This window comes from Xenopus tropicalis, chromosome 8, assembly GCF_000004195.4.
Source record: "Xenopus tropicalis strain Nigerian chromosome 8, UCB_Xtro_10.0, whole genome shotgun sequence".
NCBI lineage: Eukaryota > Metazoa > Chordata > Amphibia > Anura > Pipidae > Xenopus > Xenopus tropicalis.
The window spans coordinates 93,168,493-93,193,510 of record NC_030684.2 but is presented as its reverse complement, the minus strand read 5'-3'; the positions used below and the strand labels follow the sequence as shown (position 1 = coordinate 93,193,510).

Here is a 25,018-nt window from a genome sequence, read left to right as displayed (position 1 = left end):
AATGGACAGTCAAGTTGGCAAAAGTTCAGTTTAGGAACCTAAAGTATAACTTACATAAGCAAAGATATCGGTGAAAAATGATCAACATGTGTTTGAGATTCTAACCGACAGGTTGTAAAAGGGACAGTCAGGTTGGCAAAAGTCTGGTTTAGTAACTTAAAGTATAACTTACATAAGCACAGATATAGGTGAAAAATGATCAACATGACCTTAAGGTAACTTTGTATGAAAATTTTTTTTGAAAATTTGAAAATCTTTTGTGCCAGTATCACTTTATAGGACTACTGCACCACATAAAGACGTGCATATATGTCTGCTGGATTCATATGTTAATAATTTTGGTCTGAAGAGGCAGAGGCCTATATCGGCCTATGCATGACTAATTTAAAATTAGCCATACACTAACTAATCTACAATATCTGACTAATAATCCCACTCTAGGTTCAGTGGCAGGGCCATATCTAGTGCTAGGCAGAAGAGGCACATACAGTACCTAGGGCACATACAGTACCTAGGGCACAACAGTGGGGGCTGTGCTAGGGAGATATCTCTTCTGTCTGTCTATACCTAGCCTGATTCCTTGAGTCCAATCTGAGTGTAGCCCACTCCCTTCTGCCTACTCATCAGTACCCCCTCCCCAGACATCACCATACATGCGCGAGGTGGGGGGCAAGGTGGCCAGTGGGTTGCTTAGGATGCTGGTCAAATCAAAAATAGAAAAGGCAGGCACTCCGGATTTTATCAAAAAATGTTGAAAAATGCAGCAACAAAAGTAGTTTACATTAAAAACGTATAAATTTTATTGGATCCATATGTAAAAACAAGAAGCCTTACGCGTTTCGTACCATGAGGTACTTAATCATAGGCCTATGATTAAGTACCTCATGGTACGAAACGCGTAAGGCTTCTTGTTTTTACATATGGATCCAATAAAATTTATACGTTTTTAATGTAAACTACTTTTGTTGCTGCATTTTTCAACATTTTTTGATAAAATCCGGAGTGCCTGCCTTTTCTATTTTTGATTTTCCCATGATGGCTCCCTACGCTGAGAGGTCTGGGGCATGAGCACCTGGACCCACCGTGACTGTGGGTAAGAGATATTTACACACCCAACCCTGTGTGATTATTTCCTTGATTTGTTTTTTGATTCGTAGGATGCTGGTCAGCTTGGCCTGGCTCTGTTGAATGGACATATACAGTATCACAGCCCATAAACCGCCCACCTTCCTATTATTCCTTTCATTTGGCCAACAGCTTAAAGGGATAGTAATATGTTCGAATTTTAAAAAGAACATGTTACTATGCCTACATAAACCCTAGCACTGCTTTTGTTCTCTAATAGATGTGCCTCAGCTTATCAGTTCCTAACCTCTTTTGCTATCTTAGGGCTCTGTGACACGGGGAGATTAGTCGCCCGCGACAAAACTCCCTGTTCGCGGGCGACTAATCTCCCTGGATTGCCATCCCACTGGCGAAAATGTAAATCGCCGGTGGGATGGCATACGCGGCGGCGCAATTTCAGTGAAATCGTGCAAGTTGCCTCGAGCAGTTTTCTGTTTCATGTCGCGCTGTGGGTGTGGACAGTGTTTTCATAGGCTCACAGACACAGGTTAGTTAGGGGTGAGCTGGGGAAGGCAGGGGGGCAGTAGAAAGGAATTGCAGCACCAGGGTTTATGTAGGCATAGTGACAAGCTTCTGTTAAAACCTGGAACGTGTTGTAGATGCAATTGTTCTAAATGTGATGAGCAAACTTTTTTAACAGCTATGCTTTGTGGCAAAATTAACTGTTACATTGCAAAAATGCAGTTTGCTTTGGACTAATCTGTCCTAATTAATAGTTTTAAAAATCGCTCATGGGAACATTTGATTCATGATCATTTAAATGATTAGTTAAATAATGAAGAGCTTATTTAATTAAGATGCTTATTTAATTAAGATGTTCTTATTAACTGTTTTCTGACTTATGAAACCTGGAGGGATTTATAAAAATTAGGATTTTTGTGGTATTATAGTTTTTTTAAACCACGACTAAACTCATTTCGACTAATGTCAGTCATTCATCAAAAGATCAGAATTGAAAAAGCTCAAACTAAAAAAAAAAGTTGTAAAAAATGTGAAAACAGTAACTTTTTTGTATTGTCGTACAAAAGCCAGCGTAAAAAAACCCTGAACACTGCGGTTTTGTTGCATAATAAATTGCACTTTTCTTTTTCAGAAACAAAATAAGGTTTTGGCGAAAGAAAACCCAAAACCAAATAAATCAAGCATTAGTACATGCCCCTTTAAAGGGGTTGTCCACTTGTCCAGTTAACTTTTAATATGATTTAGAGTTTGATATTCTGAGATAATTTGCAATTGGTCTTCGTTTTTTTTTTTATTTGTAGTTTTTTAATTAGGTTGCAGGTCAACCCTATCCACATTCACCAGCACACCCTTGCATTACCATGTATGTTCCACCTGGTGCACAATATTGAAAGAGGGTTTGGCACCCTCCACTATATTCCAAAATACGCAGAAATATTGGCACAACAGGACTTATTTAAGCAGGATGAACCTGCTATTTTATTAGTTGCAAGCCAAGTAAATAAGTCATGTTGTGCCAAACTTTTTGCTTATTTTGAATATTGCTGGTCAACCCTTACATCACTAGTGGAGAACCTATATGCACATAAGGTTGTATTTTACCAGTTCAGCTATAGAACACGATACTCTATGGGGCAGATTCATCAAAGTACGAGTTTGAATCCCGAAATGGGTAAAATTAAGATTAGATACGATAATTTCTGATGATCAAAAATGTCACAAAAATGCTTCCGAAAAAATCATAATAGTAAAACAATATCGTATTGGCGATCCGAAAGTCACGAAGTTTTCGTATCCGAATGATCGTAAACGGCGGGAAAAACTGACTTTGATCCTTCTATGCGTTTTTTGAAGCCTCCCATAGGACTCAATGGCACTCTTCAGTTCAGTTCCCAAGGAAAGTCCTCTTCAGATCCCAAGGAAAGTCACGATAACGAAGCTTTAATGAATCCGAAACTTTCGTATCAAAAAGTCACGCAAATTAACGAAAAAGTTGCAAAACATATGCACAGCACGAAAACTTAGAAAAAATATGATTTTTTTTTGTATTCAAATTCAATTGTACTTTAATGAATGTGCTCCTATGTCAATCTTATTAAGGGGAATAAAAAAACATAAAAGAGGCAGAAACAATACTTAGGTATAAAGAAACCACTGGCCATTTGTCATTTAAATATATTTGTTTTCAATATGAAAAACACTTTGAAGGAAATGAGAATCCGCAATCATCATCTTTGGGGGAAGCAATTAACCAGTTTAAACTAAAACAGCGCTTTATCCAAGACGCTGTCATCAGTAATCTACAGCCGTCCTCCAAGAGGGTTTTCATGCCCATTATAGCTATTCAAATCATACCATCAGTTTCTTTGTAAAAGGTAAACATTTTATTATAGTCACTGCAGCACTACACGTAACCATATTTTTGTATAATAAAAGGTGCTAGCTGACTTATCTCTGTAACAAAACATGGCAGGCGCTCAATAGACAGCTATAGAATTGTCAAAATGCCACAGGCATGATGTGGGCTACACAGTGATGACGCTTGAGAAAGTCGCCCTGCGCGTAAGGCGGGAATACAGAGTTGTGATTGAAAGTTCTAATGACTGCGACTGAGAGCCACTCTTGCTGCTGTTTTTGATCTTGGAGGACTGTGGGAGTTGGATTTGTGAAATCATGAAGTTACAGTGCGAAGTGGAGGTGATCAATAGAATGTTGCCCAGCTTCGGCATGAGGAACCGGGGGAAAGGCACCAGGGCAGTGCTGTCTGTTGGCAGGCAGGAGGGAAAGCGGGGATCAGCCTACCTCATGATCTGCACCCTGAAGGACAAGGCTGGCTCCAGATATAAGGTATTAAGGAATGAGAATACCTGTAGTCACGGAGACTGCTGAGGGCTACCTGTAAAGTGGCTACGATAGGGGATAAGCACACTGACACATACACACACGCCGCATGCTATCTTTATACACTTCCAGTAATCACGATCCAGTTTGTTTTGGGGGTATAATGACAGCTCGATGTCTGCCATCTGTACAATGTGATCTATAAGGCAGAGCTGTGGGTGCGTGTTTGTTGTCCTTGCCCTTAGAACTGAAAAGCGAATGCACTGCCAACTAAGGTTTTACAATCTGGAGCACTTTCCTCACAAAAAAACCCTCCTGAGAGCCACAGGAAGAAGGTCCTTTTCCCTAGACCAGTGATCCCCAACCAGTCGCTCATGAGCAACATGTTGCTCCCCAACCCCTTGGATGGTGCTCTCAGTGGTCTCAAAGCAGGTGATTATTTTTGAATTCCTGGCTTGGAGGCAAGTTTTGGCTGCATAAAAACCCAGTGTAATTGCCAAACCAAGCCTTCTGTAGGCTTCCAGTCAACATAGGGGTTACCATGCTTGTGTTGCTCTCCAAAACTTTTTCCATTTAAATGACTCACTGGTATAAAAGGTTGTGGATCCCTGCCCTAGACAGTGCTCGTAGTCTACAACATTGAGCCCCTTTTAAGTGCTAGTGTGTGTTGGCTAATTAGTTGTTATTTTTGCTGTCCACACAGTCTGACGGTGTGGTCTTGATTTTTTTTAATATTGTTAAATATAAACACAACACCTAACTTTGCTTAACCTACCCATATGTGATGGAAAATTGCTCAGCCACCTTGTTGGCCCATGTGATTGGCAGTGGCACAAAATGGCATTGCTTATTCCTCCACTCAAGCTGTTTCTGACATGGCCCAGTTGTTTGGCCTGTGGACTGCATTTTGGCAGGGAAAGGTAGTGGACGTCTCAGAACTTAACCTTGGCTTTTACAAGCTTTAGTTCAGACACAAAATGAATTTTAAAGCATTACTTTGCAATGATACCTGAGGATAAATAATAAATATTTGTGTTTTAATAAACAGCTGGAGAACAACATTGAACAGTTATTTACTAGGTTCCTGGGAGAGGGAAAAGCTACACTACGGCTTAAGGAACCAGCAGTGGACATATGTCTCAGTAAGGTAAGGTTTCTTGTGGCACAGAAGGTGTATGCTCATATTACAGGTTTCTTTTACTTTGCACAGAGACTTAAACCCTTTTCATCCATTATTGTCTTCTGTGACAATGGATTCTGGGTCTAATTTCTCCAGAGGAGTAACACTGCATCTCAGTAATAGTAACTAGCAGAGAATTGCTACAATAAATGGTTATAGGGACTTCACATTCTGCTTTGGAATGCGTAATGTCACAGAAGTCTGCCTGATAAGTCATTCAGAATCTCTATATACATTACATTGGTTTTCAGCACTAAAGAATTATTTTTATTTCTCCTTTATTCTTTAAAGCAGTAAAAGGTGTAGTTTATATCTGTGTTCCATATGTGCCTAATAAGTAGGGTCTGTGCTAAAAATCATTTTGATTAAGAAACAATATTTTTTTGTTGGTTGACATAGTAAATTGTCAACCAGAACTTCAATTAGTAATGAGTTTTTTTTTACCCACCTGCTTGGTTTTTCAAAGCAATCCTAAGGGATGAGGACAGAGGTAGTTGTACCCAGGTATATCTACTGGAATTAAAAATTCCCCTGTCTCTAAACCTGAGAGAGGGGTAGCATTTAGGGAGTTACCACAAACTACCCTGATTCTATAGGGTAAAACAAAACAGTGCTTCCTTGGTATTATATAAGAGGGGATTTTTTTTTTGTAAATTTTCAGTACAAATCTATAAAGTTGTCTCATTCTAGGCATAAATGTATATTGTCTCTTTAAATGTGTTTTGTTTTTTAACTTTTTTATCTTACTAGCTTAAAATTGGCTCTTTTTTTTTTAAAAATGCTTTTAATGAAGTTTCATGACACGTTCCTCCTTGGTGTCAGCCATTTTGTGCCCTGGGGGTCTGGGCATTAGGAGAAAAAAATAATTCTGGTGACTATAATAAAGGGTTACATTGGGCAATATAGCATGGCAAACACCAATCCCCAGAAATTAAAGGGATTTGGTGGCAATTCTCTGCTGCATATATATGTAGACAAGAGATACCATTTTCTTTAGCAGTGATATTATTGTTCTCACAGTACCCCATCACCCAATGTGCTTTCAGATTTAGGAAAAAGTACATTCCCTAGATGCTCTGCACACCTGAGACAACGATATATAAAACACTGGTTTTAGATTGGTCCCTAAAGGCAGCCATACACAGATCATGTACACTAGTGATCCCTAACCAGTGGCTTTTTTTTTTTTTTAATTCCTAGCTTGAGGTAAAGCTTTAGTTGCATAAAAACCCATGTGTACTGAGCTTTGCATAGGTTGTCAGTCTACATAGGGGCTACTAATAGCCAATCACAGCTGTATTTGGCACCCCCTTGGAGCTTTTTTTGTGCTTGTGTTTCTCTTCAAATTTTTATGCTTAGATGTGGCTCATGAGTAAAAAAGGTTGGGGATGCCCACTGTATACTATCATACTGATTGACCCCTGGCAAAGCATGGTCACCTTTAATATAGGTAGCTGGAATGATTGGTCCAAAAAGAAGTGAAGAGGAGTGAGGCTTATTTTCACTTCCTCGTCTTCTGATGCTCTGGCCAACATGGTGATGACATTTCCAACCCGCCTGATCCCCAAACTAACCAATATCCATAGTACATGGTTATCAGTTGGGATACACCTATTAAAGTTATACAAAATATTTCATACAATTTTATTGGTTGTGTATAGCCAGTGTAAATATTTACATTGTTAAATCTATCTTGTCATTATGGAATATTAGTTCACAATCAGTTAACTAATTTTTTAAATTTCTTTTTGTACTTTAAGGCTGAAATAAGCAGTCTAAAGAATTTTATTTCTGCGGTGGGACTGGCAAACAAAGGAGCTGATATAGGTACTGTTTTATTACCACGACTGACCCCAGCTAAGACATCTGAAATAGAGAAACCTCGAGCCAAAATGTTTATAACTACTAAGAAGGACTATCCCATCACAAAAAGCTTTCCTTATTCTTTGGAGCATCTTCAGGTTTCCTATTGTAAACTTGCAAGAGTGGATATGCGCATGCTTTGCTTGAAAAAACTTCAAAAGCTTGACCTCAGCAATAACCATATCAAAAAGTTGCCAAAGACCATTGGTGATCTTGTCTGCCTGCAGGAACTGATACTGAATAACAACCTTTTGGAATCATTTGAGGTGGTTCTGTGCAGCACTACACTGAGAGACACTCTAAAATCCCTAGACTTGAGTGCAAACAAGCTTAAAGCCCTTCCTGTCCAGATCTGCAATTTCAAAGAACTTGTGAGCCTGAAACTAGATGAGAATGAACTCTTGCAGTTACCTTTCCCAATTGGACAGCTAAGCAAACTTCGTTTTCTGTCAGCTACTAAAAATAAACTTCAGTGTCTTCCTAATACTTTTAAAAAGCTCTCACTTGAAAAACTAGATTTGTTTGGGAATCCTTTTATCCAAGCCACACCTCTGGTTCCTGATATACAGCTGAAAATACCATTGCCTTTACTGGAAACTGCCACAAGAGCAACTTTAAACTACAGGTAAAAGATATTATTATTAGTCTAGCATAAACTGACACTACAGTCCATAAAACAAAAGCCTTATCAGCCAATATCTGAATCGTCTTCAAAGGGGTTTAAGTTTTACTCCACCCAAAAACTTATTTTTGCAGAACGGAAGAAAATTATAGTTATATAAATTATAAGCAACTTTCTAATTCATCTTCCGTGGCTTTGAAGTTATTTGTAAATGTTATTGCTATTACATGGGATAAATGGATAAACAAATACTGCTTTCAGTTACAGCCGGTGAAAATAAGTAATGTATCTTATGGACTATGGCAGACAAGGAGTTTAGTCATCCACAATAAATCTCCTCCAAATGCTTTCCCACCAGCAATAATGTAAATTGCCAGTAGGGAATCGTATGTGTCGTTTCGTTTTTCCAACCTTGCCTCACGAGGAAACTTTGGGTGACTTTGGGGGAAAAAAACAAGTGCTGCCTGGTTTTCCACCAGCGATTTAAATTACTGGCAGTGGGGAAGCATTTGAAGATTAGTCACCTGCAAAAGGGAAGATTTACCATGGGCAACTAATCTCCTTGTCTGCCATCAGTCTAAATGACAGGGGCCAGTTTATGGGATCCCTCTTCCTTTTGGAATATTCCTGCTGTACCTCCCATTGTTTACATTTTTCTAAATCTAGCCATAAACAGAGATTTCTTTTAAATAAACTGCGTTTTCAATATGTACTATTGTTTGTGAATGTGTGCACTTTATTAATGGATTTTTTTTTCCCTACCCATGCTTCAAGAATTCCTTACGGACCTCATCTCATCCCTGCTACTCTCTGCCAAGATCTGTCCATGGCTAAAACATGTGATTGCGGCCTTCCCTGCTTCAGTTCTTTTATTCAAACAGTTGTGCTCATGAACCTCCATCAGGTGTCTCAGACTGTAGTCCTTGTGGATTCAATGGGAGGAACAGAAGGCCCCATTGCATGTTACTTTTGTTCTCTCACCTGCTATTCCCAGTTCCTTGATAAATACTTGCAAAGTACTAGAGTTTAACATCCAAGATGCAGAGCCAGTTATTTTTTAAATTACCCAAGGCCCCAAATATCCAGGTCATGTAATAACAATTCACTCCGAAGAGGAACATACCATATGGGCTTCGTGTAGTCTGGACACGTGTTTTTTTTTTTTTAATACAGCAACAAAGGGTGATTGCATCAGCTCACAATGAAGCATTTAGGGGTTGGTGATTTCCTTCTAGGAAAGGTGTAAACATTAGGGGTATGTCACCTGTTTACTCTTTTAAGCACTTTAATGTACTTTTTTATGTTTAGTTTGTCGCTATTAAATTATAATCTACCCCAACTTTGTCTGTGTTCCTTCTCTACCCATCACATGTGGTAAAATCTGCCTGGTATTGCTTTCCATGTATGGCAATCTGAAAGTAGTGGCCTCTGTTCTCCGCCTTCCACTTATCTTCTGGTCTAGTTCACATTTCCTTCTGAAGCTATGTGCATGAAGCTTTGGACTGAAGGTAGGCAAATAGATACAATGGGGCATGGTGAGAATTTGCAAGGGTAGGCAGGTAAAGTTTTTTACCATGTTGAGGTGGACAGCATGTATATCTGTCAGACACTGATTGATAAATGCCCCAAATTGCCCCTTCCAGCTTTCATTGTGGTAACTAGCAATAGCCTGAAAGTACCAATTGTTGTTGGGCAATTGCTGTTTTTAGATACATGACCAAAGTTACCATGTTACCACATTTGCTAACCAATGATACCACCCAAAAGCTACAGCTGAGGACAAAAGTGACCTTGTTGCTAAAGGTTTTGCCTGATTGGCACCATCTTTGTTGAACAGAGGGGATTGTAGGTAGTGTGTGAACAAAATCTTAAGTTATATACCATTGTGGGTTATTGTTTTATACTGACTTGCGTTTCATTTTACTAAAAGGGGATTTGTCATGTTCTTAGTGACTTAAAGTTAAGCAGTTGCATGGACACAGGGCCACCATCTGTAATTATGGGTGCCCTATACTACTGTTAGTACATCCTTTCCCCAAAGGGCCAGATTTATCAGCCCACATGTCATCTGCATCTTGTGTGGTGGTCCTTGCCCTTTGGTTGCTAGGACTTAACTACCCTAAGCAACAGTTTGGACATCAAGAAGGAAGATAACAGTAGAGGTTAAGCAGCAATAAGTAAGAATAATGACTGGCAACGAAAAAACAGAATGATTCTAACACCAAGGTACCGGTAGCATTTTCAATTGCAGGCTACAAAGAATTACAACAGGAAGCCTGATAAATCAAAATCATAAACAAATAAAATATAACTAATAGAGTCTGAACTTTTGCTTAGAATAGATGCATCAGTACCATACTAAAAGATTATATTAAAGTGAGCAACATACTATTTCAGGGTAAGAAACAGAAATCACATAGAACACGTGAAATAGGCCAGAAAAGAAAGTTAAAATCTGAAATCACTGGGAGGTACCAAAGGTCTGGCACTCTCCAGCAATTATAATACCTTACCTGATACACCAGGCCAGTGCTTCTGCAGAACTGCACTGGGCCCTTCTGTATGAACACCATGTTGCAATCTTCTTATGATAATGTCCCACAGAGAGATTAGTCACCCACAATAAATCTCTGCTACCTCGGGCGCCTAATCTCTATAAAATGCCTTACCAACATCAACAAAGGGAATCGCTGGAGGAAAGGCCTATATGTCGCTTTGGCTTTCAGAGAGATTAGTTGCCCATGGTAGCAGAAATTTATCATGGCCGATTAAACTATTCACGGGACATTCACCTTATTCCTCTTCTGATGCCTCAGGCCAGCCCATGTGCAGTAGAGTAAAAAACATTTTTGTTTAAAGTTTGGCTTTTCACATTACTTTGCATGCACACAAAGCCAAGAAGGAGGAAACAGGAAGAACAGCATGAATTGGTGCTTGCATAGTAGCACCCCAAGCCTACGAGGCACCAGTCCTAGACTGGTATTGGGTAAGTGATATAATCACTTGGGGGTGCCTGACATTCCAAGTAAATGCATAAGCATATAATTGTAGACAGAAATTAAAATAAATTGTATGTTTTATTCTTTGTCCATCTATGAACATACCAACTCAAGATCTGGAAATCTTAATTTACACATACTTAACACATTTCTATAGAGAAGTTGACACTAATCTAGCCTAGCATTAGCCTAGTAAATGCAGTGCTCAGTGCTACTTTGCTGACTCCTGATCTTGTCCATCACCAAACTTTGTCTCATATCCCCTTATATAAGATTGTAAGCTCTACTGAGAAGGGCACTCTTTACCGCTTATTGTATGTTTACTGTGTACACCTCTCTATTGTACAGTGCTGCAGAATATGTTGCCTTTTTATAAATACATGTTAATAATAATAATGAGTTCAACACAATACCACACACCCTTATGTGATGCAGCTTCGAAGAACACTGGTTTATATGCTTGTCACCTAGTTAATAACCCGATGGAGCCAGTATTTTTTATTTCCGGAATTCCCTAGCTGGAAATAGCTAATGGTAAGACAAAATTTACGTATCTCACAATTAACATACTTGCTAACTTTAAAAAAAAAACAAAAAAAAAACACTAGTGTTATATAGCAATGACTGCACCTAGCCCTGATTTTTTGTGGCACTAGAACGAATGCAGATAGGGCCATTGACTAAAACAGCCATAATAATAACCAGAAACAGTTCATGTTAGTGTTAGTTGCTGCCCTTGTCCCTGCCTCTAATACATTTTTAATAAGATAATTTGCAAATCTTAGTTTAAAGTGCCACAGAATGTCAGTCTCTGTCTATGGGGAAACTTACAGTAAAGAAATGACTCAATACTTTATTAGAGGATGTCAGATTGAAAAAACCTAAAAACCTAATAACTTCCAAATTAATTCATAGGCTAAATACTAACCCATTGCTTCCTATAGAATAGGCTAAAAATTGCCCAATAGCTATTCGAAGAATTAATAGGCTAAATACTTCCCTACAGCTTTCTATAGAATGAATAAGCTAAATATTGTCCTATAGCTTCATACAACACAGGCTTAAGACTACTCCACAATTGTTGTGAAAGGATAAAAAGAGTTCATCGTAACCTTTGCAGTGTGTTTTTAATCTGAACCATTGGAGTATGGTTTAATTTTAAACACGTATTGGCACGATAAGAGAAAGTTGATTTTTTTATATACAAGCATGAAGTACTTTATCTTGGTTTATGAAAACAACACAAGTTGCTGGCATTTGCACTTTAGTGCACTATTAAATGCATGAATCACTTTAATCATTGATTATATAGTATAACATGAAGATAATGCATTAACTTACTACGCTATAGATCCCTATTTTCCCTCTTTCTTTTAGTGTTGTTGTGTGTATTCCTTCTCAAATATACCTGGCAAGTCCCAGTCTGACTGTCTAACAAGAATGGGGCGCTCCAATCCCACAAAGAATTTCGCTGTACAATTTGTTTGGAGCAGGTATTCATCATATAAGCACATATTCAGTTTATTTGATAACTTCTTTTTAATCAGCTTTGAAGAAGGAACAGAAATGTTCTGAAAGCTTGCTGTGTTTATCATCCTAGTAAGCCAATCAGGTATCACCTTTACACAATTTCTGTGACTCAAGAGTTGCACTCCATAACTTTTTCAACTGGCTAACATGTTACAAAAAAACTTTACCTTAGTTAGCTAATAAGGTATCACTTGTTCTATATTTTCTGGTTTTGCTCTATGGCTAAAACGGTACAACACTCTGCTACTATAGCAAACTTAAAAATACTTCAAATGTAGCAATAAAACAGGAAAACTTTGAGCTATGGCCCTCAAACAAACAATCATATATCTACATAAAATTAAAGACCCTCTATGTAATATGCAGGCAATCCCCCATAAAATAGCACAACATAACAGGAATAATACTAAAAATGATACAAAATTCATTCCATCCAGAGCAAACAACATAGGAGCAAGTTCAGAAAGCAGATCCAACAGTAGCTGCTGGAGATGTGAAAGAGAGATGGGGAAACTTATAAAATCTGGGGATGCTATGGTGCGTAATACCCCCCTTCAGGGACCAAGTGAAGCAGATACGTTAGACCATATAGGGAACCATGTAACAATAAGCCCCTTAACAGTCCTACTTCTTCTACTACCCAAATACTCTACTATAAGAGAACTACAGCTCCAGTCATTAGTGGCAATTATGCAATTATCCCTAGCATTAAGAATATAAAAGCAATAATTAAAACATGTTTTGAGGAGGAACTGACAGCAACACTACCGGTTTCGGACTGTGACGCTGAGTTTCGCCAGCTCGCCACTCCCACAAGGCGGCTGCATGGCGCGTCACTGCGCTTACGTTCAAGTTCTGACGGTAGTCTCGCGTGATGAGACTTCCGGCGTTGGGATTTTCAGTAAGACAGGAGGAAAGGAGCATTAACAGTTTAGCGGAATCTGTAAGTAGCGATACGAGACTGCGGGCAGTGTTGGGAAAAGCGGGACTGTTGGGCAGTATGAAGGTTATGTAATTGAAAGAAGATGCTGGCATTCTAGCAGCCGCCATCCCTCCCGAAGTCTGCAGTTCACTGACAGCAGGGGGCCCGGTAATCTAAGTAAGTGCAGAACAGCCGGGCCTCCCTTAGACCCACCGTCCCGGGATGAATGGCCCTCCTCCCCCGCCCCCCAATGGCGGCCCTGAGTGTTGCCTGAGCTTAAATGTTATGTGATGGAATTTATAGTGTGGATAAATTAAATGAAGCCGTCTTCCTGTTCGTGTATAGTTGTATTAGCTTTTCTGTTGCCATATGTTCTTCCCAGTTACCATGCCATTGCCCTTTTGTTTATGTTTTTTCAGATTGTGTTTCCTTTTATGATGCTCTTCCTTTAGGCTGCTTTCTGATGCCTTTGTCCCTTGCATGTAACTCTTACCTTGGGTACTTTTCCTCTACCCCATTTGTAGTCTCATGTTCTTATAGTTGTGGGTCTGTTCATTTTCTGGACTTATTTTGTGTGTGAAAGCAGGTGAGTCCATATGTTTTTACTGACTTGTGAAATGGTAGAAGGGACATGCACATTGTACATTGCTATCTGCAAGACAAGAGAAATAAGAGCTTCAGTAAATGCTGGAGAGTCGTACATTCCCTCCATATGCTTATGCCACATGGCAGTAAATGGTTTAAAGGTCACTTTTGCCTGTGTTCAGTTACAAAATGACAACTATAACTATTATTTTGATGGTTTAAGTGGATATAAAAGTTACCATTTTTTTTCTTGCAGGTGCTGCTGGCACGAAGGGCATCCTGCCCCATGTCCTTTTAACAAATGCTGCACGGATCCTACACTCATCTAGTGACAAGTGTTTTGCTAATGATCTTCAGGGGTGTACTCTGCAGATCTCCATTATAGACCAGGATGAGTTAGCTCAAAGTTATTTTTTCTTTCTAATGCTCCAGTCTGGAATTTGCTTTCCATCACACAGGCAGGCCCTGTGTTATGTGCCAGCTTCCCTTCGTTTCATAGCTGCAAAGCACCTATAACATGAGGTGTAGAATATACAAAAGGAAAGTGATCATTCTCACATTGGTGGTGGTTGCTTGTGGCTTGGCTTTATGGAGTAGTGGAAGACAAAAGAAAAATGGTTTTGTTCCAGAAGTGGAAACTGACAGATTTCAAAGCAAGGGGCACATATCCCCTGCAGCTAGAAAAGCGTCCAATGAGTCACTCGCAAACAAAGAGCAGAAGGCAAAGGTTGATAACATGACACTGGCCTACAGATCAGTAGTGTTCCAATGGAATTTTGACCAAGCTATAAGAAATGTAGAAAAAATAAACAGGCCTCAGGATGATGTGGTTGTAGTAGTCCAGGTGCACAACAGGCCTGAATTTTTGAAACGTCTCTTGGACTCACTTGGAAAAGCAAAGGGTATTGAGAATGTGCTGTTGGTGTTTAGCCATGATTACTGGTCCCCAGAAATTAACCAGATCATTGCTAGTGTTGATTTTTGTCAAGTTTTACAGATTTTTTTCCCCTTCAGTATTCAGCTTTATCCCAACGAATTTCCTGGACATGATCCTAAAGACTGTCCAAGAGACATAAAGAAAAAAGATGCAATTGAACTGGGCTGTATCAATGCAGAATATCCAGACTCTTTCGGACATTACAGAGAGGCTAAATTCTCCCAAACAAAACATCACTGGTGGTGGAAATTGCAGTTTGTGTGGGATAAGTTAAAGGTATTAAAAGAGCATCATGGATTGGTTTTGTTCATTGAAGAAGATCACTACTTGGCTCCAGATTTTTACTACATCCTTAACAAAATGTGGCAAAAGAAAAATGAAGAGTGCTCTGACTGTGACATGCTATGTCTTGGAACATATGCTCAAACACCATTCGCTGACAAAGCTGGTAAAGTGGAAGTGAAAACGTGGAGATCCACTGAGCATAACATGGGAATGGCAATGACCAGGGAAACTTACAAAAAACTTATATCTTGTTCTGAAACCTTCTGCACTTATGATGACTATAACTGGGACTGGACTCTTCAGTATTTAACTGTTAATTGTCTTCCTAAGTTCTGGAAAGTTATGGTCCCTGAGGTTCCCAGAATTTACCATATAGGAGACTGTGGTATGCACCATAATAAGCCTTGTAGACCCACTACAGAAAGTGCCAAACTTGAGGCTTTGTTTACAAGCAGCCAACAAGAGTTATTTCCTGAGAATATAGCTATTAGCAGGAGGTATACAATGGCTGCTTTATCGCCCCATGTTAAAAATGGTGGATGGGGTGATATAAGAGACCATGAATTGTGTAAAAGTTATCATAGGTTACAGTGAAACTGAACCTGGTGAACCTTTTTAAGTTTGTAATATTGCATACTGTCTTTGCTGTTCCAGAAAACTAAGGGGATTTATGGATTTTATTAAGTTGAGCAATTGTACATGTCAAAATTGTCATAATAGACAATGCATTTCATTTGTGTGAAATCTCTTAAGAAAGGCTGTTTTTGTCCATTGTTTCTTACTAATGAAAAAATCAAGCAATGTGCATTATGTTTATCAAATTCATTTAGAAAATAAATGATTTAATTATCTGAATCTTTTCATTTTATAACATTTTGTGAATCGTAGTGGTCTAAGCTAGTATCATGGTAAGTTCAGCTTTTTTCAGACAGTAATTGCTTACAATCAGAAAAGTGGTATTTTGTTACCAAAGATCTTGATAAACACATGCATTTTCTCTGGTAGATACGGTTTATTAAGACTTTCTAATACAATAGAAAAGTATGTTATATTGTTATAACCACAGTCTACAGAGTTCTAAGGGTAACGGCACACTAGGCTGTGCCTCAGCTTCTCTCCACTTGCGTTTTCTTTGCAGGAAAAGAGAAGCCAATGCTTACCTATACTCTCTCCATGTCCCTGCACTGACTGGCACAGCGTTATTCTGTGTTTAGACCTAGAGCAGATATCGGCAAGTGTATGCGAAAATTATTTTTTTTCCACTCCATGTATCTGCATACATGCCAACACTGTGTCTCAGCGCAGAGACACAGATGGGAACACATGAGCTACTCTCTTCCTACGGAGAACATGTACACTCTTACATCAATAATGTGTTAAATAATCCTTACTCCAGAATGAGCGTGTGGGCCTTTTTTTATGCTTACACATTTTGGTTGCTTTTAGCACCTTGATCTGTACACATTTCCCTCCAGCTTTGACTACCTGAGTTCCCGTGCCTCCCTAATAAAATAGGAAGTGTAAAATATGAAGAAATACAAAATATTAATCAGTTAAACTGGTTAACTCTGGGTTTTGGAACACAGTGTTTGACTCCTCTCAGGCTACTTACAATTCCCATCCTCACTGTGGTCTGATGATATTGCCCAAGAGCCCCCTTCCATCTGCGAGTCATGAATTTTGAATATGTTGTGAAGCTTTGTGGCTGTGCATTTTAAACAACTACTTTGTAATAGTTTTCTCCATATAATGTTCATCACAGGAGTTCTTACTGTTACAGTACTGCTATATAGAGACACAGCCTGCAGCAAAATAATCAGTACATGTAGTTGGTCACATATATGGCTAAATTAAATGCAAATTGCATGAACAGTGGCATGACTTATTTTGTCCAGAGATGCCCTCACACTCCAGTGGGGAGTAATCTTCAGTGTGACCAACTAACTCCACTTTTGATAAAATTAAATTATGTTCACTCAGAAAACATTTGATAGTTTCACTAAGTTTACAAGAAAGCAATTCAGGTGTTTGTCCATGTGCCTTAGGTTCCAAGAGATTATCTTTCACGTGGTAAATAACTTGGTCAAAATATCAATGGTTGGATATGTTAAATCCATCCTTACTTACTAGCTGGATACATTTGAGCTGGAACTATTACTGTAACTTTTGAGTGTCCATTTCTGAGACTCATCACAGTAAATGAACAGCATGCAAACAGCTAAAAGCTCAGAACATTGGGTCAGCGTGAGTGTGGCAATGCTCTTTATTCCTTTGTACAAAGTCCTCAAAGACCTAATCAGGCTTAGCTTTTTGATATGGGTATGTGTCGCAAGCGCTGTCTGTGTATCTGCTGTGTTTGTCTCTCATTTTTGTACATGTTGCTTAATATTTATACCTTGCACACTGGCAATTCTCTTTCCTTAGGGCTTTTACATATGGTTGTTTTTTTTGTGTGTTTGAGATGCAGGTTTGAGTGCACCTAAACAGATCAGCTAATTGATTCCATCATATTCTGCCTATTAGCTCTTTTATTACTGTAAAGTCAAGTTTTACTGCAGTTTTTTAAACGCAACATGCAGCATTTCTGAGTGCTTGATGTGCATTTGTAGAGCAATAGAATACACACATGCGTTTGAAGCTCAGAAAAATTAACTTGCATTTTTTTTTTTTTTAATTCCTATAAACACAATGCATTTACACATGTAAAAAAGCCCTTTGCTAAGAGCCCTTACAGGTCTGTTAATGAGGAAATATGCAAAGCATTGTGAGAACTAAAAACATGGCTGGAACAGAATGTTAATACAACAATTTTGTTGTGGGGCTTTTTTAAAGTAATACTGAAAACTAAAAAATCTACTCTTCAAAATATGAATATACATATACATTCTTGCCTATAGGTCATGTTGATCATTTTTTGCTGATTTGCTGCTTTTGTAAGTGTTACTTTAAATTCCTAAACCTGACTGTTTTGCCAACCTGTCTGTCCCTTTTCAGCCTGTCAGTTATAGCTTTTAGTGCTAACGGACTCCTACCACACAAATATGGCAGCCCCCTCATAGAGGGACATGGGATCAGATAGGGAATGTAAAATTAAAAATGGGCAAATACTTTTAAGGTAAATTTATAAATAGTATAGAAAGACAGTTATGATAGATGTAAAAGGTTTATTTTCTGGTGTCAGTATCTCTTTAAGGCTCATTTCCAAAGCAACCACAAGTGTGGTTTATTCAAATTAATGCAAATGTGTATTGACACCATGAAAGGTACTTGGCCCAAACGTGCTTATACCACTTCCATGTGCTTGCACTGTAGCACCAATATGTCCTCCACACCAACCTGCTATAATAAATTGTCCACAAGTGTGCCTATTGATGCTGTGAACCCTGGAATTACCACTATCCTGTACATAATGGTAGTTCTAGGGTTCTTACAGCAGGTTTAGTCAATTGCTATAACAGACTTGCACTAAGAAAATCACACAATTTACCCTCATTTCTTAGATACTGGGACCAAGTAGAGCCAATCCTGAGTTTCCCCCACACCCCAAAAACATACTGGTGGGTTAAGTACATCCTAAAAATTTAGTAGGAATTTGGATGATCGATTTCTGTAAAGTGCTGCATAAGATGTAAATGTTATATATAGTATAAAGTTTAATATACCAGTACTTACTACTGAGTTCTGTGATCTTGCTACATCATGTGTTGCCAGTAAGCACACAGCATGGCACAGATCAATAAAGAACCCAAAATGTATATTCAAAGGCTGTTAATTCCCTAAAAGCAGGCACAACTGAAGTGGTTAACTCAGTCTGAAATGTTGTTCAAAGCTTTTTGTAAGTGATTAAGACATTATGTAAAATGCCACCTGCTTCACTGCTGTCAGTATTGTATGGAAAATTATTTGTTTGGTTGGCCTGCCTAAGGGCGCAACGCTTTATTTTTATCCTAATAGCATGCTTTGTGCAACATTGGTAGCTTTATTATAACCTTGGGTTTAAACCTAAAAAAAACCACTTGCCGTAGATAAAAGAAAACACGTACCAGTCATTAAAGTATATTTTCCCTTTATTCAATGAAGAGCCCATCAGCAGAATGAAGCAACACACCAACACCTGTTTATGTGTAGGAAAACAAAAAGTGCAGTTGTATAGGAGCAAATATCCTTCCGTTTACATTTTTTAAAAACAATCCTTCCTGTGCCTTGATGAATCGCTAGTTGCCTATCGGAGGGGGTTGGTTTAATATTGTTGATTTAATTTTGTGGGCGACACTTTTCTTTTTTTATTTTAAAAAGGTATTCATAGTAATAACATTCACTGAAAACATCCAGTATTTTTTGGCTGTTCTGTCCAGTGAATGTTTGCTGCAAAATTTACACTCAGAAGACCTTTTAAAGACAACATATCAGGAAAAAATCCATAAAACTAAATAAATCTGTTTAATCAAACTTGCATATGTACAAGAGACGCTTGCAGTAAGCAGCCATATTGGATTGTTGTCTCAGTAGTGCGAAGGAAGTAAATATTCTTGTTTCACAAGTCAAATGCTTACCGAGGCAGTAAGCTGTTTTTACATGTCCATCACAAGCTACTGTATGGAAAGAGAATAAACAATCAGTCCAGTTCAAACAGCAATGAATTTTGGAACTGAAAGGGGCAATGTGTTGTGTGATCACTGATAACTTGGACACTACCATCTTTGCTGCTGATTTCTTTTAATATATTGTTTGAAGATGCACTGTTTTGCAGATGATCTGAGTTATCAGGCATATCATCTTCATCCAAGTCACTTTCTTGTGTTGTTTGTACACTTGATTTCAAGCAGGCCATCTTGTTTTCTGCATTGGAGTCTTGAGCACAGTTGTCTCCTGGGCAGACTAGATGGGAATCATTTGGCTGTTGGCCACTTGTAGACTCTGCAGTACAGGAAGTGGGCTTGGGCTCCTTATCCCTTTCAGAAGTGTGCTCTCTGCCCAGCTCAATGTTATGTTTACAAGGGGAAACTTGAGACGAGCACTGTTCAGCACTGTCTTTCCCATCCACATTAGGGAGTTCCAAGCTGGTATCCCTCTCACTTTCTGAATGATCAGTGCATTGCTCATTATGTTCAGCGCTGTCCACATATTCTATTTTGGGTTCCTGTAGGTAAAAGTCAACACATTGTTAAAACACAGTCTAGCAGTTCTTTAGGCCCCTAAGCCCTTTTCTTTGTGACAAAAATGCCTGTTAGATGGACATACAGCTCTGCATGGGGAAGATACTAAAGACTGCTATTTGATGATTTTGGGTAATCCATGGCCTGAAATCAGCCAGATCTCGATTGAGCAGGTTAGAAAATCAGCCGGGTACTGCATTGGCTCGTTGATGCGGTCCCCAGACCGATTTTGCCTATGCCGTGATTATAATTCGATCGTTTCACCCCAGGGCCAAGCGAGTGGATCTTAACATGTATGGGCACCTTTAGTCAGAATATGCCTATAATGTTTATAAAATACACTGGATGAAGCCTACTAGCATTGTCACCATGTCGTTAATGTTAACTTGACCTTCATTATTTTAATTGCAATACAGCATTTAATTAGCCTGGGCCAATATCTAGAAAATGCATACAGCTCTTACATTTAAACGAATGTGGGTTTTTTCATCAGTCATTTCAAGCACCTCTATTAGTGGCTGATGCTCTTGGATAGATGGGGAAACTTGTGACAGTGGAATGCTGCATGCCAGAACCTTGTTTATGTTCTCTTCAATGACAAACCTTCTTTCCTGTAAATACACACAAAACTGTTCATTAGACACTGCACAATCAGACCAGAGAAACATATCTGTGAACTTAAATGGAACATATATCTTAAAGTAGTTGTTAAATATACTTTAATGTTACTTTTTAATGGCACTATGATGAATAGACCACTCCCCTCCCCTGATTCCTGTGCATGAGACACATATTATAACCAGTTACAACTTCCCTTTAAACTCCAATGCCCAGATTATTCTTTGCTTGTAAGGAGAAGGGACAAAGGAAGAGTAATGGTAAACCGCTTTGCATCTATACAACATTAAGTTTAAGTATGATGGAGGCAGTAATATTCAATTTGCACTTGGTCTTCATTTTTTTGTGTTTCTTTAAATGTATTTAGCCTTTTGTTCAGCAGCTGGCCAGGTTGGATTTTAGCAACTACCTGGTGGTTAGGCTCCCATTTACCCCAGAACCAGGCGATGGAAGATGAAGACAGCCTAAATAAAAGTACCAACAATAAGCTTGTAGCTTCCCATAGCAATAATTTTTGGCTATGGGGTCAGTTACCTTATTTGAAAGCTTGAAAGAGATAGATGAATGCATATATTTAAAAAACTACAAAAATGAGGGCCAACTTAAAAGTTTCTAAGAATTGGACATTCTATAACAAACAGCTGGTAAATAGCATAGTATTCTGCTGGAAATTACCTGCAATGACTGGCCACTGACACCAAAATACAGCTTCTTCCAGAATCCAAAGCTTTCAGGACATTTTGTCAGTCCAATAACAACATTGTCTTCAGAAATATTCACTGAGACCTCATTTGAGATGATTATGTCATGGGGAAGAAATGTTACTAATAAATCATAGAAAGCTCTACTTTGTTTCCTATAACATCTGATGTGATAATGGTTGGAACCCACATCTGCACAGATACTGTTCTCATCTATGTCTCTCACATGTACTATTAATGTCAAGGAGGTAGGGTCTTGTGAACATGTGAATGTGGGACACACAAGGTTATCAGTGGGGACATTGGGGGTATCCTCATTCATCTGATTTACTACTTGCTCTTTGCCAAAAGTATTTAGATTTGGTAAAATTTCTGGAAGATGTGAAGCTCCTGTATCCATACTAGATATTGATGCTAGTCCTTCAAATTGATTCTCCTCTTCTAACTCTAATAGTTTTTCTGTCCCACGTGCACTTGTTATACCACTATTGTCTGTATGCTCTTTGTTGAGAACACTATGTTCAGCTTTATTTTGATTATCTTTCTCTCCTCTAGCCTCTTGAAAATGATCCTGCATTAGACTCAAAATATTATGCTGAATCACGGGCACAGTGATGATAAGCTGCTTTTTCACTTTGTTGAACTGAGCTTTGCCTTGGTTATCTTCCACAGCATAAGGTAGTTTCACATTTAGTTTATAGGCAGGTTTCTCAGACTCTAGGCTTAAATTTTTGCCAGCTATATGAAGGTTGACTCCTGCGGCAGAATTTAGCAAAGGCAAATCAACCGTTATTACCAATTCCTTGGGTACAGGACTTGGTGTAGAGTCTCTAGAATCCCGGAAATCCTGCAGATCCACGTATGATCTGTGCCGCACAGTATAGTTAGGGGTAGCAGCAACCTGTACGTTGGGGTCTTGTTCTGGAGTCACTAAATGTTGTTTACACTCTTTTTGTATCACTCTCTTCTGGTCCTTTTTCTCTGTGCCTACTGCAGTAGGAACATCATATGGATAAGGGAAACATAAGGGGTCTTCAAGGTCCCTAGATTTTGGTGAGGCTTCAGGAAGGGGTTTTCGCAACACAGACGGATTTGGTACACCCTTATATTTCATGCTGAGTGTCCTGACATTTGCTTTGTCTAAGGTGACATTAAACTGACTGGCAACAGCTTCCAAAGCTGTGCTGTCAACTATCCCCTTGAATTTCCCATTCTTGCTGGCAATATGCAGAGTGTCTGGATGGAACACTACATCATATATAACGTGTTTGCTCCCATCTTTGCTCAGATCATCCCTGCCCGGTGATAAACTGTATGGGAGAGACCAATGCAGCCCAGCCTTGCCTTCGCCGTCTTTTCCAGGCTTGCACTCTGGCTTTTGAATCAGATCATTGCTGCAGATATTAAGGTAGCATTTCTGCACCCCATTGACACTGCTCAGCAACACATACCCGGGCTTTGGGTGGATAAACTTAATGTCCATTCCTCTCTCGTTTTCCATTTTGTAGATCTCTTGCTCATACTTTTTCCGGTTCTCAGGGTCACTGATCTCCTCCGCATACTGAATGAACATCTCTCGGAACGTCGGATCCTTAAACGCCTTACTAAAGCGATCAACTTCCTCAGAGCTGAGCTCCAGATCCTGAAGTTTAGCCGCCATTCTGCCGTTTGAAACTTCACCGTACTTCTCCTAGGTGATGGACGCTACCACTCTGCGCCTTGTGATGACGTCGAAGCTATTTATTAGCCGGTAGGCTATCACGTGATGATGCGGGAAGTTTACGCAAGTGAGAAACGTTAGGTTTTGTAACGTATACGGTATCTATGGTAACGCTTACAGACCTGCCTAGTTCGGGCGCTCAGTCTGTCATCTCATGTTCCAGAAAGAGACATCGCAGCTCTGCAAGGGAATCGGGCTTCTGACTATAAGAATGTGGCTTGTACAGAATTATACAATTCACCAATGCCACATTGGGGGGGCGGAACGGATTAAGTGTAAAACGCATATATTGCGTTTATACGCTTTTTCAAAAATGCAACTAATTGGGCTAAATACGATAATATCGGCGTGTATAGCCAGATTAATGGGGGTCACTTTTTTAACTTCCTGTCACGCCGTAGAGATGGCTCCTCACCTTTGATTCTAGAAGTGAATGGAGGCGAGCGGGTGGGGACCGAGTCAAACACTAATGGAAAGACTATGCTGTTGCTTGGCAATACCTCTAGCAAATCAGCCAAAGAGGGCTTTTTTTGACAGCTGCAAATATCTATTGCAGGCAGATTTAGCATTCATATAAATAAATAACATTACCTTAATGAAACCCACAAAAACTTAATTAGACACAACCTTTGCTTGGGCAGCAATATGCTCATATTTTAAGAATTATACCACTGTGTGGCACCCAACACCTGTAGTGCATGTGGAATTGCAAAACAATGATGCTTTGGTAGTGTGGAAAAATACTGAGAAAAAAAAAATACATTTTATTCTCAAAGCAACTAGTTGTTTTGTTTTTTTTTTAGTTGTAATATTGGTGTGTAGGCAGCCATCTCAGTGCATTGTGCCTGAGTCTGAGCTTTCAGAAAGAGCCAGCGCTACACATTAGAACTGCTGTCAGCTAACCTATTGTTTCTCCTACTCACTTGTAACTGAAGGAGTCCCAAGCCAGACTTGGATTTCTTACTATTGAGTGCTATTCTGATATCTGGGGACCTGCTATCTTGCTCCCTTCCCATTGTTCTGCTGATCAGCTGCTGGGAGGGGATGATATCACTCCAACTTGCAGCTCAGCAGTAAAATGGGACTGAAGTTTATCAAAGCACAGGTCACATGGCACCCTGGGAAATCAAGAATATGGCTAGCCCCATGCAGAATTTAAAATTAAATATATATAAAAATCACAAGAAAGGTATGGTAGTTATAAATACTTCCCGTATATACTCGAGTATAAGCAGAGTTTTTCAGCACCAAAAATGTGCTGAAAAATTCACCCTCGGCTTATACTTATAAGTCGGATTAAATAAAAGCAGATTTTCAGAGAGATCTCACTTGCCAGCAATAGCGATTAATATTCCAGGGGGGCACAGTTGTCCCGGGCCCGAAAGATTGTGGATTTAAAGGGGGCCCCTTTAAAGAGTTACACTCCCTTGGCTCATTGGTGGTCAGCGGGTAATTTTATTGGTTGCGCCCCGTGATGTCAGCACGCACGGGGCGCAACCTAATAAAAGATCTGAGCTGCAAAATTAGGAAGAGACGGGGGATGCAGGCAGAAGCAGCAGCAGGACGCAGGCGGAAGCAGCAGCCGGACACAGCAGGCAAGCAGGCGAGCGGGAGGGGTGGGGGTTGTTGGGGAGAATGTTGGGGGAAGCTGGATGATGTTGGGGAGGATGCTGGGGGGAGCTGGATGATGTTGGGGAAGATGCTGGGGGGAGATGGAGTATGTTGGGGAGGACGCTGAGGGGAGCTGGAGTATGTTGGGGAGGACGCTGAGGGGAGCTGTCATTTTATTGGTATTTATTTTGATTATTGAAACTTAGCAGTTGCTGCTGTATTTCCCACCCTAGGCTTATACTCGAGTTAATAAGTTTTTCCAGTTTTCTTAGGTAAAATTAGGTACCTCGGCTCATACTAGCGTATATACGGTACTTGCAGTAATAATGCACAAGTACAAGTATTAAACAGCAAGTGTAAAA

At 39.4% G+C, this 25,018-nt stretch overlaps 3 protein-coding genes across 4 annotated transcripts; 2 read left to right on the top strand and 1 right to left on the bottom strand.

Moving 5' to 3' along the window:
• Positions 1-3,679: 3,679 nt before the first annotated feature.
• Positions 3,680-8,931, top strand: lrr1 (leucine rich repeat protein 1). The gene is made up of 4 exons (NM_203947.1): positions 3,680-3,933; positions 4,976-5,074; positions 6,868-7,595; positions 8,367-8,931. Exons 1-4 carry the CDS (start codon positions 3,760-3,762, stop codon positions 8,620-8,622), a joined length of 1,257 nt encoding a protein of 418 aa, NP_989278.1. The 5' UTR covers positions 3,680-3,759; the 3' UTR covers positions 8,623-8,931.
• A 3,999-nt stretch (positions 8,932-12,930) lies between these two features.
• Positions 12,931-15,705, top strand: mgat2 (mannosyl (alpha-1,6-)-glycoprotein beta-1,2-N-acetylglucosaminyltransferase). Of its 2 annotated transcripts, none has more exons than XM_012968228.3 (2): positions 12,931-13,220; positions 13,885-15,705. In XM_012968228.3, exon 2 carries the CDS (start codon positions 14,146-14,148, stop codon positions 15,442-15,444), a length of 1,299 nt encoding a protein of 432 aa, XP_012823682.2. In that variant the 5' UTR covers positions 12,931-13,220; positions 13,885-14,145; the 3' UTR covers positions 15,445-15,705. The 2 variants fall into 2 exon arrangements, with proteins under 2 accessions (XP_012823682.2, NP_001006759.1); NM_001006758.1 differs by having other exon boundaries at positions 13,005-13,064.
• A 3,194-nt stretch (positions 15,706-18,899) lies between these two features.
• Positions 18,900-23,046, bottom strand: dnaaf2 (dynein, axonemal, assembly factor 2). Its single transcript, NM_001079006.1, is given in 3 exon segments — positions 18,900-19,990; positions 20,471-20,617; positions 21,300-23,046. Coding segments are annotated over 3 exon segments (2,358 nt in total). The 5' UTR covers positions 22,986-23,046; the 3' UTR covers positions 18,900-19,465.
• Between the last annotated feature and the right edge of the window lie 1,972 nt (positions 23,047-25,018).

What these genes read in the sequence shown, in the direction of transcription:
- lrr1 (NM_203947.1), top strand. Translation starts at nt 3,760, where the DNA reads ATGAAGTTACAGTGCGAAGTGGAGGTGATCAATAGAATGTTGCCCAGC. An exon ending in TGGACATATGTCTCAGTAAG is followed by an intron (nt 5,075 to 6,867) that starts GTAAGGTTTCTT and finishes TTGTACTTTAAG; the next exon opens with GCTGAAATAAGCAGTCTAAA. An exon ending in AGAGCAACTTTAAACTACAG is followed by an intron (nt 7,596 to 8,366) that starts GTAAAAGATATT and finishes CCATGCTTCAAG; the next exon opens with AATTCCTTACGGACCTCATC.
- mgat2 (XM_012968228.3), top strand. Translation starts at nt 14,146, where the DNA reads ATGAGGTGTAGAATATACAAAAGGAAAGTGATCATTCTCACATTGGTG.